General features: G+C 45.7%; 1 protein-coding gene across 11 annotated transcripts in view; it reads right to left on the reverse strand.

The window, feature by feature from the left end:
* Window positions 1-6,306: 6,306 nt before the first annotated feature.
* The window catches only part of cracd (capping protein inhibiting regulator of actin dynamics), a 343,220-nt gene continuing 334,888 nt past the window's right edge, over window positions 6,307-14,638 (reverse strand). For all 11 annotated transcript variants that reach the window (XM_038791140.1, XM_038791139.1, XM_038791145.1 and 8 more), the window contains 2 exons: window positions 8,108-8,273; window positions 6,307-6,578 (listed from right to left, as the gene is read on the reverse strand). In XM_038791140.1, the coding sequence (XP_038647068.1) occupies window positions 6,418-6,578; window positions 8,108-8,273 (327 nt within the window). In that variant the 3' untranslated portion in view covers window positions 6,307-6,417. The remainder of the gene's footprint in view (window positions 6,579-8,107; window positions 8,274-14,638) is intronic.

Consider the following 14,638-nt stretch of genomic DNA (forward strand, 5'->3'; position numbering starts at 1 on the left):
ATGAATTGAAGGCTGCAATAGGTTAGAGCGGTTCACTTTTATCTAGACATGCTTCATAAAAGCTGCAGTCTTTATATTGTGTCATTAGTTTTTATTATGTCCTACTACAGCACTTAATACTCTTGTTTTATTATTTTTTTGCTTCCCAGGAAATATCAGCAAATCCCATAGAATATGTTGCTTACATCATTTATATAGTTAACAATCAAAATTAAGATGATCATGATTAGAATTTTATGTCAGAATCTGAAACTGAAAATCAGCAAAGTGGAATATTTTCAAATACGAACTAATAACCTCTATAGTTTCATGAAATGTCAAAACACCGTAATAAGCAATGTAGATAAATTGGCAACTTAAAAAAAAAGTGCATATTGTTTAAATAATAATGGGTAGCTTCTTATACTGTACAACTGATCAGAGAACTGACAGATTTAATCTGAATTCATTAGCCTCCTATTTTCCACTCCAGGATGCTGTAGCAATGCTGCTGCTATTGCTGCCAGGTTCACTGATGTGTTTCTTATTGCTGATGTTTATAAAAACATTAGAATTTGGACTAAAACAGTTGATTTTACTGCAGGCATGGTGAAGACCTGGCGTTCTGTTGTGTCAGTCTAATTATTTATATGTCAGTTTACACTGCAGTTACACTATTGTAATGTGACAAAATCAAGACGATGGCCCAAATCGTTCGGTCAGAGTCGGCACCTTTGCATCCGATGCTGATCAGATGAAAAAACTACCCACTTACCTGGATAAATTAAAAAAGACCTAACTTCTGATCCTTCATGCAGAAGACCACCCTCAGTGCAGAAACCTATGCAGAGGGCAGCAGAGAACCAGCGCACAAGACATGCCCACTTTTTTATGGCACAAGCTGCCGTTGGGTAAGTTTAAATGTCCAGTATGAATGTTGGTGAATGGGTGAGTGGATCAATGAGTGAACGGGTAGGTGTGCGAGGTAAGTGGATAGGGTGGCAGGTGGGTGAGGTAACAATGGGTCAGGTAATAGCGTGACACGTCATGTAGAGAGGCAGGTGGGTGAGGTTGTCGGGTGGCAGATAGATGAAGTGGATGAGTGGGTAGGTCAGTTGTGGTGTAGTCAGGGCAGTTCAAGAGAGGTTGTCAGGTTAGGGATGTTTGAGGGAGGAGTCTGCGGGCGCGGTGTCGGTGATTGGGGAGTCAGTTGTCTAGTTACCCAGGAGTTAGACTAGGATTTCTTGCTCAACCATTTCCTTCTAAATTTGGGGAAGTACCATGGAACTGTCCAAAATACCTAACTCTAACTCAGAGTTGGAGACTTTTTCAACGGGTCCCGGAAAGTAGGGGAATTGCCCATCGAATGTTCAAACTTCCTGGATCATTCATACAGAGTCAGGATCTCTGGTGGTCCGGAGGTGCATCATGGGTTATATGTTCAGTGTCCAACAATTCAAGAGATTGGAAGATCTGGGCCTGTTTTAAATAAAATCTACGGCAGTCCTTTATTTAGATCAACGTAGGAAACATGCTAGAAAGTGTGGAATTTTATTTTAATTGAAAAACTGCCATAATATTCGACCCAATTGTTCAAAGTAACTCTTCTAAGTTCATCAGTTGAATAGCACTGTTGAATAGTTGTTTAAATAAAATTGAAATTATGATTGCACATTTAGACTAGCAAACCTACTGAGAGCAGTTGTCCTTTTAATAGCCGCATTGCATCTTAAAAGGCGCCAGAGATCAACAGTATTCCAGACATTTGTAACTGTAGATTTTTCCATTGTGTTATTTTTCCTTGTGATGATACTATAATTTACATGCTGAATTTAAGCAGAAATGTAAGCTTAGCATATCATTTATGGTTTCTTTTTAATCTACTTTGCCCATATATGGGCTTCAGCAAGTCCTAACCAATGATTGAGCGTTGGGAGAGAACAGGTATGAATTGATATGATGCACCAAAATGGGTCAATATCCAAATCTCCAAGTTAGTTGTATTCAGGTTAAGAAACTAATTTGTAGTTTAATTCTGCTCATCTATGAGATATTAATAGTAATGAGAGATATAAAGACAAAAAGCCCTGAAGCTGCTTCTTTTTCTTCTCGACGTTGAGAAAAGATCTTAAGCAGTAAATCCTGCTTCAATTGTGGGTATCATCCAGCTTAAAATATATACGAAAAGTTCATTGATCTTCTGGAGATAGCATTTTCTCAGTTAGAAAGATAGAATTCCGACATGTGCAGAAGGGGGGCCATTCAGCCCATCGAGTCTGCACTGACCCTCTGAAAGAGCACCCTACCTAGGCCCACACCCCCTCCTTATTCCGGTAACTGCACCTAACCTACACATGCTTGGACACGAAGGGCAATTTAGCATAGCCAATCCACCTATCCTGCACATCTTTGGACTGTGGGAGGAAACTGGAGCTCCCAGAGGAAACTACACTGACACGGGGAGAATGTACAAACTCCAAATAGATAGTTACCCCCAGAATTGAACCTGGGACCCTGGCGCTGTGAAGCGGAAGTGCTCAGCGTGCCACCACCAATTGGTGGAAATATTACAGATCTGACAATTTAGCAAACTGTTTATAAGTCAGGCATTTGCAAACTCTGTTCGGTCTAGGCAAATTTGGAAAAGTGATGTGCACTGCTCCGAGGTCAGATTTTGAATGTTGCGTGTATGATTGGGAGTTTTCAATCCTGTTGGTGTTACATAGAACATAGAACGATACAGCGCAGTACAGGCCCTTCGGCCCACGATGTTGCACCGACATGGGAAGTCAAAAACTAAAGGCCATCTAACCTACACTATGCCATTATCATCCATATGCTTATCCAATAAACTTTTAAATGCCCTCAATGTTGGCGAGTTCACTACTGTTGCAGGTAGGGCATTCCACGGCCTCACCACTCTTTGCGTAAAAAACCTACCTCTGACCTCTGTCCTATATCTATTACCCCTCAATTTAAGGCTATGTCCCCTCGTGCTAGCCACCTCCATCCGCGGGAGAAGGCTCTCACTGTCCACCCTATTTAACCCCCTGATCATTTTGTATGCCTCTATTAAGTCACCTCTTAACCTTCTTCTCTCTAACGAAAACAACCTCAAGTCCATCAGCCTTTCCTCATAAGATTTTCCCTCCATACCAGGCAACATCCTGGTAAATCTCCTCTGCACCCGTTCCAAAGCTTCCACGTCCTTCCTATAATGAGGCGACCAGAACTGTATGCAATACTCCAAATGCGGCTGTACCAGAGTTTTGTACAGCTGCAACATGACCTCATGGCTCCGGAACTCAATCCCTCTACCAATAAAGGCCAACACACCATAGGCCTTCTTCACAACCCTATCAACCTGGGTGGCAACTTTCAGGGATCTATGTACATGGACACTGAGATCCCTCTGCTCATCCACACTACCAAGAATTTTACCATTAGCCAAATATTCCGCATTCCTGTTATTCTTTCCAAAGTGAATCACCTCACACTTCTCTACATTAAACTCCATTTGCCACCTCTCAGACCAGCTCTGCAGCTTATCTATGTCCCTCTGTAACCTGCAACATCCTTCCACACTGTCTACAACTCCACCGACTTTAGTGTCGTCTGCAAATTTACTCATCCAACCTTCTGTGCCGTCCTCTAGGTCATTTATAAAAATGACAAACAGCAACGGCCCCAGAACAGATCCTTGTGGTACGCCACTCGTAACTGAACTCCATTCTGAACATTTGCCATCAACCACCACCCTCTTGTCTTCTTTCAACTAGCCAATTTCTGATCCACATCTCTAAATCACCCTCAATCCCCAGCCTCCGTATTTTCTGCCATAGCCGACCGTGGGGAACCTTATCAAACGCTTTACTGAAATCCATATACACCACATCAATTCTCTACCCTCGTCTACCTGTTCAGTCACCTTCTCAAAGAACTCGATAAGGTTTGTGAGGCATGACCTACCCTTCACAAAACCATGCTGACTATCCCTAATCATATTATTCCTATCTAGATGATTATAAATCGTATCTCTTATAATCCTCTCCAAGACTTTACCCACAACAGACGTGAGGCTCACCGGCCTATAGTTACCGGGGTTATCTCTACTCCCCTTCTTGAACAAAGGGACCACATTTGCTATCCTCCAGTCCTCTGGCACTATTCCTGTAGCCAATGATGACATAAAAATCAAAGCCAAAGGCTCAGGAATCTCTTCCCTGGCTTCCCAGAGAATCCTAGGATAAATCCCATCAGGCCCCCGGGGACTTATCTTTGTTTAAATTTATTTTTAAAATTTAAAGTACCCGATTCTTTTGTTTCTAATTAAGGGGTGATTTAGCATGGCCAATCCACCTACCCTGCACATCTTTAGGCCGTGAGGGTAAGACCCATGCAGACACTGGGAGAATGTGCAAACTCCATACGGACAATGACCCGGGGCCGGGATCGAACCCGGATCCTCAGTGCCGTGAGGCAGCATTACTAACCACTAGGCCACCCTTCTGTTGATCTTTTTGTCGGCGTGAATCTGCATTTTGGGGAGAAGGAACAGGAAAATGATGTGAAGAGACATGGAAAGGAGAACTAAAATGCCAACAAATATAAAATGATGCGTGGGAGAGAAAAAAGACAAATGTAGAGGAGTGTATAAAAGTGAAAAAAGGACAGACAAATGAAGTTATTACTGGAAAGGTACAAAGATGGAGAGGAACTAATTGAGAAGAAATAATTGGCCCGTTGAGGAAAGTATAATGGAATAGGAGTCAAACTCATAAGAATACCGAGATGCCAGAGAGGAGAGTAAGATACAGCACCAGAAAGCAGAAGAATAATACCCACAAAACTGGGAGACGCAGACACGAAGCAGAAGAGGAAAAACTAGCTCAGATCTCAAGTTCAAAGACCACAGATATCTTGAAGAGTAACACATCAGCTACAATAGGATAATAAAAGGTGAATGAGGTGGACATATGGGGGTGAATTTCAATGGATGTTCTCCCATCAGCCTGCTTTAACTTCAGCAAAGCGCTGTGGAAATCCGGAAAAACAGCATCAACTGCATTGGTGCCATTTTTCCAGCGTTTCCATGGTTCATCAACACACATTACAGGAGAAACCCAGCAGAAATTAATCCACTGTGCCTTTTTCTAATATTGTTCCTACACATGAGACTGTCCCACAGAGCATGAGAAATTCTGATACAGATTAGAGTAAGGGGGCCACCACTGACTGATATGCAGAGGAATTCAGACAAGCATTTAATGCAGCAAATGTCATTTACTGTACAATCATATCTAAATTCTGCGCAACAGGAAATATTTTAATAAATTTATATTTTTAATGAGAAGGGTGGGGGTAAGGTATAGAACTATTTTTCATTTCTACTTTAGGCTGGTTTAAATTTTGCCCTGGTATTTTAGACTTGTCTTCTGTTCTATATTACTCTAATTCCTGTTTTAAACTTGATTGAATTAATCACCTATTTGAAACAAATAACCTTTCTTTATTGTTCTAGTTAGCATTGTTCTTGGGAAAAAAATGTAGATTTGTTCTAGAATGAGAGTCATGTACATCATGCTCAAAATCCAATCCAAAAATATAATTTAACTAAATGCTAAAATTAAACTCGTGTCATTTACAGTCAGGTTATGAAAATATTTAATATGTTATTGAAGGACGTTAGGGCATCATTTAGATGTCCCTATAATACAAGTCAAAATTTGAGACATTCTCAAGCAAAGGGAGCACTCCTTCTCACAGGCTTCATAGAATTTAAGTGCAGAAGGAGGCCATTCGGCCCATCGAGTCTGCACCGGCCCTTGGAAAGCCCACACCTCCACCCTATCCCCATAACCCAGTAACCCCACCTCACCTTTTTGGGACACCACAGGCAATTTAACATGGTCAATTCACCTAACCTGCACATCTTTAGACTGTGGGAGGAAACCGGAGCACCCGGAGGAAACCCACGCAGACACGGGGAGAACGTGCAGATTCCGCGCAAACAGTGACCCAAGTGGGAATCGAACCTGGGACCCTGGCGCTGTGAAGCAACAGTGCTACCTGTGCTACCCTGCCACCCTAGTTTTGTGCTACTGTGCCGCCCTTATTTTGATAATAAAATATGGTTTGAAGTGGTGGCAGCAGGAAGAAACAATACCCCATTCAGTTGAGAACTGGAGTAGTTAAATGTACGCAGTGGCAATTGCTATTCACATATATTTCAAAACAATATTGGAAAGCTACAAGGAATGTGAATTAAATTTACACTTACAAGCTACGTGTTATTTGCATTCTTGACATACTGAGAAAGGCGATGAATGCAGCACATGCAGTGCTTTTTATGGTTTTAATCTATTTTGAAAAAAATACACTTTAGCACTTTTGTTCAGTGATAACTATGCAGGATATAGTGGCAGTTCCCATTTAGGTTCATTTAATTATCTGAGGACAGTCGCTCCAAGCTTTAGCTTTTCTCTTGGCAAGGGCAAGCCAGGCAGGTTCCACGGACACTGGTGCAGCATCGGGAGTTGAGAATCTATTCGGTAATTCTTTTGCAGCTGGAGTTGAAGCCAAGGAGTCACAAATTTCAACTGTGCAAAGAGAATCAAGAGAAGATTGTACACAAAAATACCAAAAATTGATCTTACTGAAGAGAAAAGTATAAGGAATAGGAAACAGAAGAATTTATTCTTATAACAAAACAAAATAATCTCTGTTTTACAGACACTCAATGACCTGGCCTCAACTGCCTTCTGCGGCAATGAGTTCCACAGATTCACCACCCTCTGGCTGAAAGGATTTCTGCTCATTTCAGTTTTAAAGGATCGTCCCTTCATTGAAATTTCATAGAATTCTTACAGTGCAGAAGGAAGCCATTCAGCCCATCGAGTCTGCACTGACTCGCTGAAAGAGAACCCTACCTAGGCCCAACCTTCCACCCTATCCCCGTAGCTCCACCTAGGAGCAATTTAGCTAGGTCAATCCACCTAAAGTGCACATCTTTGGACAGTGGGAGGAAACCCACGCAGACATGAGGAGAAAGTGCAAGCTCCACAGAGACAGTGGAATTGAACCCGGGCCCCTGGTGCTGTGAGGCAGCAGTGCTAACCACTGTGCCACCCACAATCGAGATTTTGGGCGGATGCCTGATTCTCCCCCCGATTACGATCCGCATTGTCGGCGTTGCGGGGCTAAGATTCCAGACCCTCATTTTTGAAATATTTGAGGAAACATTGAAAAAAATGTTTTTAAAATTCTGCCAGATTCTACGGCTTGATAGCAGATAACGGTTTCTCTCGGATCAGCGAGGTGGCCCGACGCCAGCGTACAAAACGACGCGAACCACTCTGGCGTCGCGCCGACCGGAAGTTGCGGAATTCTCCACACTTCCGGGGGCTAGGCCGGCGCTTGAGGGGTTAGCGCCGTGCCAGCCAGCGGCGAAGGGGCTGCACGAGTTAGTGCATGCGCCGAACTGCCGGCGTGGTTAGGCGCATGCGCAGATCAGCCGGCGTATTCTGGCGCATGCGCAGGGGGTATCATCTCTGCGCTGGCCACAGCGAAGCCCGACAGGGGTCTGCGCGGAAGGAAGAAGTGGGCCCCGATCGTGGGCCAGGCCACTGTGGGGTCCCCTCCCAGGGCCGGAACCCCCCATGCCCCCCTGAGGACTGCACCAGCCAGCCTACCAGCCAGGTCCCGCCGTTTGGGACCATGTCCAATCCACGTCGGTGGGACTGGACAGAAACCGATGGCCGCTTGGCCCATCGGGGCCCAGAGAATTGCCAGGGGGGGGGAGGCTGCTGCCAACGGCCCCCGACCTGCATGGCGTGATCCCTGCCTCTGCCCAAAATCCGCCGCCGGAGAATACGGCAGCCAGCCTCAGAGCGGCAGGGCGGGATTCACACCGCCCCCCCCCAAGGAATTCTCCGACCCGGCAGGGGGTCGAAGAATCCCGCCTATGTGTTTGGGGGACGTGCAAATGAGTTTGAACAGGAACTTTGGAAACAAACACTTTTCAAAATGGACTCAATTTTGTGTGTAATTTATAGCATAACCACTGATTGCACCAAATGTGGAAATTGTACCTCATAAACTGACAATAACTGCATAATAAAACAAGTACCTGTGACAGAATTTGGAAGTGTGGCAGATTTTTTCAGGTGTTCACGGCGTTCCACTTTTGACATAATCTTGCTCCCAATTTTCTTTTCCTCATCCTGACTGGATTTCTGCAGTGCACTCATATAATGATTGCCTCCTTTATTGTCCATGGAGCTGGACACTAGTGTCTATAATGTAAAACAGATCAACATCAAGAAGAAGCCTTCTCCATACTTTTTCACCAGTGCATTTTGCATTTTACAAGTTGATTTTCCGATTCGTTTGTTTCAACTACAAGGTTATTGCCATCAAATTTAAAATTAATCCTTTTACAGGAGAGGTTCAGTTGTGGGAAGAAGTCCAACTTAGGATATCCAGCTCTGGTTGGGTGTATCCCTGGAGGTTTCATCACATGACCTCCCACCTCATACCAACCTGCCAATGGGGTGAGTTTTCCAGCCCACTGGAGTGTTGAAGCTGGGGTGTGGGGGGGCGGGGAGTCATCTCCCTTGCACCTGACCCCCCCCCCCATATTATGGAGGGACGGTATAAGGGCAAGAAACCCATTAGCCCTTCGGCCATTGATGCCCTTAGGTAGACAATTAATTTGCACTTAAGGGGCTCATACAACCGCCACCACAATGTTCTGTTCTGTCAGGGACTGTCAGCTTTGACAGCAGAGGCTGCTGTCGGGCATGAAGGGGGTGCCTCCCTTGGGGGTTGGGGTGGGGGTGGAGGTCTCCTGTGCCCATTAGGGTCATCCCCACAAAATTGTTCTCCCTTGTATCCCCCCCCCCCCCCCCCCCCCCCCCAGCCCGTTCTCTCTAACCCGACCGTCTCACTGGGATCTCCCAGCTGTGCCTGCCCAAACCCCATCTTACCTGAAACCTGGATGACATTTTCACTTGTTCCTTGGGACTGCTTGTAGACTAAGCAGTGGCCACTACTGCCAATAACCTATCCTCCGTGGTGAACGCCTTTCCCAGGCCAATTTAAAAAATACTTTTTATACCTTTTTACACTGATTGATTAATTTGATTGTCAATCAGTCATTTTTCTCCATCTCCATTATTAATAATTAATAAAGTGCAGAATTTTCCCCAAAATGGCAAAATGTCAGGTTCTGATTGATGAGCAGCATGTGAGAAACAGGCAGGTTTTCCATCTTCCCACACTTTGCCATCATCATTTTGAGGGGTGAGACCTAACAAGCCCTGCTCAAAAAACATCGGGCAGTGTTTTTAAAGGGTGCCCCAGACTCAAAATTAAGTTAAAGAGGGCAGCACGGTGGCCCAGTGGTTAGCCCTGCTGCCTCATGGCGCCGAGATCCCACGTTCGATCCCGGCTCTGGGTCACTGTCCATGTGGAGTTTGCATATTCTCCCTGTGTTTGAGTGGGTTTCGCCCCCACAATTGAAAGATGTGCAGGTAGGTGGATTGGCCAAGCTACATTGCCCCTTAATTGGAAAAAATGAATTGGGCATTCTAAATTGAAAATAAAGTTAAGTTAAAGACTAACCCCCGACACCAGGATCGCCCCATCAATTATTGCCGGCATCAACCATATACCAACTCCCCCCCCCCCCCCCCCCCCCCCCCCACCCATTTGCATCACTGGCATTGGGGCCCTCCCAATGGATCTCTTATAACCTGACCGCTGGCCCGCCCCCTTTGGGCCTCGTCCCTTGGCAGTGCCAGGGGGCAGTCCACATCTCTGACCACCGTGGGACACACTGACCTTGGAGCCCCTGCGTGGTCGTCAAAATGGAGACCAGGAATGATTCCTGCCGGCATTAAGTCATGCTGGTGGATGGGAACATCTGATGCCCCTGGAGATTTGGCGTTAAGCCTATTTGAATATTTAAATATATTAAAATGTATGGTAATCGGGTCCATGCCATTGCTGGGAATGAACCTGATTATGTCAGCAGGGAGGGCCTGGGAGATCGGGTTTGGAGTTTTCGCCAGTACAAAACCCATTTTTTGTCCTCTTGCAAGTTTTAGCGGACAATACGGGATATGCGCCCGTGGAGAACCATCCCAGAAAATTGGGCCAAATTGTTTTGAGAAAATGAAAAGTACACATTCTTTTTATGATTTTCCTCATGTGCTGTTTATAGCAGTTTTTTTTAGAGATTATTCTTCAATTCCTGGAGACTCCTGGAGCATTGGTGACCCTCAACTATTTTATAATATTTCACAAGTGACCGCCTGAAATATCTATATTTTGATGTTGAAGCAAACATTACCTTACATGAATAAATTATCTTATACTGCTTCACAAAATTTCAGAGAATTGTTACAGTGTGGAAGGCCATCTGGCCAATCGTGTCTGCACTGGCTCTCCGAATGAGTAAATGAGATAATAGTGACTGCCCTTGACATCAAGGCTGCATTTGAGTATGGCATCCAAGAGTCCAGCAAAAACTTGAGTTAATGAGAATCTGGAGGAAACTCTCCGCTGATTAAAGTCATACCTGGCACAAAGGAAGCTGGTGGTGGTGGTAGGAGGTTAATCATCTCAGCTCCAGGACATCACTGCAGGAATTCCTCAGAGGAGGATGGCCCAACCATCTTCAGCTGCTTCATCAATAACTTTCCTTCCATCATAAGGGTTGACACCACCCAGGACAAAGCAGCCAGCTTGATTGCTACCCCTTCCACAAATATTAAACCTCTCCACCACTACCACCAGGGCAACATGGTGGCACAGACGTTAGCACTGCTACTTCACAGTACAAGGGACCTGGGTTCAATTCCAGCCTTGGGTGACTGTGGAGTTTGTACTTTCCGTGCCTGCGTGGGTTTCCTGTGGGTGCTCCAGCTTCCTTCTACAGTCCAAAGATGTGCAAGTTAGGTAGATTGGCCATGATAAATTGTCCCTTAGTGTCCAAATGATTAGGCTGGGTTTTGAGGATAGGGCAGGGGCGTGTGCCAAGGTAAGCTGCTCTTTCAGAGGGTCATGTGCTGAATGGCCTCCTTCTGCACTGTAGGAATTCTATGTGTACCATCTAGAAGATGCACTGCAGTCACTCACCAAGGTTCCTTAGACAGCACCTTTTAAACCCATGACCAACACCATCTAGAAGGATAAGGGCAGCAGATACCTGGCAACACCACCACCTGGAAGATCCCTTCCAAGTCACTCACCACCTTGACTTGGAAATGTATCACTGTTCTTTCACTGTCGCTGGGTCAAAATCCTATAACTCCCTACCAGCACTATGGGTGTATCTATTCCTCAAGGATGGTAGCAGTTCAAGAATGAAGCAGTCCATGCCCAAATGTAGCAATACATGGACAACATGCAGGCTTGGGTTGACAAGTTACATTTATGCCACCCAAGTGCCAGGCAATGATCATCTCCTACAAGAGACGATCTAACCACCGCCCCTTGACATTCAATGGCAGCACGGTAGCACAGTGGTTAGCACAATTGCTTCACAGCTCCAGGGTCCCAGGTTCGATTCCCAGCTTGGGTCACACCTCTGCGGAGTCTGCACGCTCTCCCCATGTCTGCGTGGGTTTCTTCCGGGTGCTGCGGTTTCCTCCCACAGTCCAAAGATGTGCGGGTTAGGTGGATTGGCCATGCTAAATTGCCCTTAGTGTCCAAAAAAGGTTTAAGTAGGGTTACTACGTTACAGGGATAGGGTGGAGACTTGGGCTTGAGTAGGGTGCTCTTTCCAAGGGCCAGTGCAGACTCGATGGGCCAAATTGACTCCTCCTGCACTGTAAGTTCTATGATTCTATGATTATCATTGCTGAATCCCTCACCATCAACATCCTGGGAGTTACCATTGATTAGAAACTAAACTAGACTAGCCGTATTAATACTGTGGTTACAGAGCAGGTCAAAGGCTAGGAATCCTTTGGCGGATAACTCACTTCCTGACCCCCAAAGCCTGTCCACCATCTACAAGGCACAAGTCAGGAGTGTAATGGAATACTCTCCACTTGCCTGGATGAGTGCAACTCCAACAACACACAAGAAGGTTGACACCATCCAGGACAAAGCAGCCAGCATAATTGCTCCCCCTTCCACAAACATTCAAACCCTCCACCACGACGAACAGTGGCAGCCGTGTGAACCATCTACAAGATGCTGTGCATGAAGACACCAATGTTCCTTCGGCAGCACCTTCCAAACCCATACCTTCTAAAAGGACAAGAGCAGCAGATACCTGCGAATGCCACCACCTGGAGGTTCCCCTCCAAGTCACTCACCACCCAACTCAGAAATATATCGCCGTCCCTTCACTGTTGTTGGGGCATCATTCCGGAACTCCCTCCCTAACAGCACAGTGGGTGCACCTACATCTCACGGACTGTAGCAGTTCAAGAAGGCAACTCACCACCACCTTCTAAAGAGCAACTAGCGATGGAAACTTTTCTCCTCATGACCCCTCTTGATTTTAAATACCTCTCCCAAATCCCCTTAACCTTCTTTTCTCCAAGGAAAATTTTTAAAATTTCCCCAATCCATCTTCAGAACTGAAGTTCTCATTGCGGGAACTATTCTTGTGAATCTTTCCTGCACTCTCTTCAATGCCTTCACTTCTTTCCTGATTTGCGCAGAATTGGACACAATACTCCAGCTGTGGCCAACTCCTGTCTTATACAAGTTTAACATAACCTCTTGTACTCTATGCCCCAATTAATAAAGTCTAGGATATTGTTTGCTTTTTCAACTGCTCTCTTAAACTATCCTGTCACCTTCAATGGTTTATGCACATGTACACACCCAGCTCCCTCTGTTCCTGCACCCCTTTAGAATTGTACCCTTTATTTAAATTGTCTCTCCATATTCTTCCTACCAAAACAAACCACTTCACATTTCTCTGCATTGAACTTCATCTCCCACCTGTTCACCCCATTCCATCAACTTGCCGATGTCCAGAACAAATGGAAGGGGACCTTAAGAGATGGGACATGCTCCCGCTATCATAGGCGGGGAAGATACAGACCGTGAAAATGATGGTCCTCCCCAGATTTCTGTTTGTCTTTCAGTGCCTCCCCATCTTCATCCCGAGGGCTTTTTTCAGGCGGGTGAATAAGGTTATTTTAAGCTTTGTGTGGGCGGGTAAAACCCCGCGAGTGAAGAAAGTGTTGGTGGAGCACAGTCGGGGAGAGGGTGGGTTGGCGCTGCCGAATTTCTGCAATTACTACTGGGCGGCTAATATAGCCATGATTAGGAAGTGGGTAGTGGGGGCGGGGTCAGCATGGGAGCGGATGGAGGCGGCATCATGCAAAGACACCAGTTTGGGAGCACTGATAACGGCATGTCTTCCGTTCTCGCCGGCCCGATTCTCCACAAGTCCGGCGGTGGTGGCGGTTCTGAGAATCTAGGGGCAATGGAGGAGATATAAGAGAATGGAGGGAGAATCGAGGTTTGGACCCCGATTTATAATAATCATCTATTTGTACTGGGTAGGCTAAATGGTGGGTTCCGGAGTTGGCAAAGGGCAAGAATTAGAAGGATGGGGGATCTATTTATAGAAGGGAGCTTTCCCAGCTTGAAAGCCTTGGAGAATAAATTTGAATTGCCAGCAGGGAACGGATTTAAGTATTTGCAGGTGCGAGACTTCCTGGGAAAACAGGTGCCGGCCTTTCCGCAGCTGCCGCCACGGGGGATACAGGTTAGAGTAGTTTCCAGTACCTAGGTGGGAGAGGGGAAGGTTTCAGATATTTACCAGGAGCTTTCGGAGGCGGAGGAAACTCCGGTGGAGGAGCTTAAGGGCAAGTGGGAGGACGAGCTAGGAGGAGAGATAGAGGCGGGTCTATGGGCGGATGCCCTAAGCAGGGTTAATACGTCCTCATCATGTGCCAGGCTCAGCCTGATACAATTCAAGGTAGTGCACCAGGCACACATGACAGCAGCTAGGATGAGCAGGGTTTCCGGGGTAGAAGATAGGAATGCGCGGGAAGCCCAGCAAATCAAGTCCACATGTTTTGGGCATATCCGAAGCTTAGAGGGTTTTGGCAGGGTTTTGCTAAGGCAATGTCTACGGTGCTAAAAACACGGGTGGTGCCGAGTCCGGAGGTAACGATCTTTAGAGTGTCGGAAAAGCTGGAAGTTCAGGGGGCAAAAGCGGCTGACGTCTTGGCCTTTGCCTCCCTGGTAGCCCGGAGACGGATCTTGTTAATGTGGAGGGACTCAAAGCCCCCGAGTGTAGAGACCTGGGTTAGTGACATGGCTGGGTTTCTCAGTCTCGAAAAAATAAAGTTCGCCTTAAGGGGGTCAATGGTCTGGTTCACCCAGAGGTGGCAGCCGTTCGTCGACTTTCTCGGGGAAAATTAAAATGTCAGCAGATGCAATATTCCGTGGGGAGGGAGGGCCGGATTGTTGTTGTATGGTTGTGGTGTGTGAAGATTGAGATGGGGGGAAATGTTTATTATACCATGTTGATGTCATTGTCTATGTTATTTTTATAAAAAATTTCAAATTCCTTAATAAAAACATTTAAAAAAAACTTGCCTATGTTCTTTTATAGTTTGACACTACAAGTTTTGTATGATTCACAAATTCTTTAGTGAGATTCAACATCAACTTTCCT

This window comes from Scyliorhinus canicula, chromosome 3 (assembly GCF_902713615.1).
Source record: "Scyliorhinus canicula chromosome 3, sScyCan1.1, whole genome shotgun sequence".
NCBI lineage: Eukaryota > Metazoa > Chordata > Chondrichthyes > Carcharhiniformes > Scyliorhinidae > Scyliorhinus > Scyliorhinus canicula.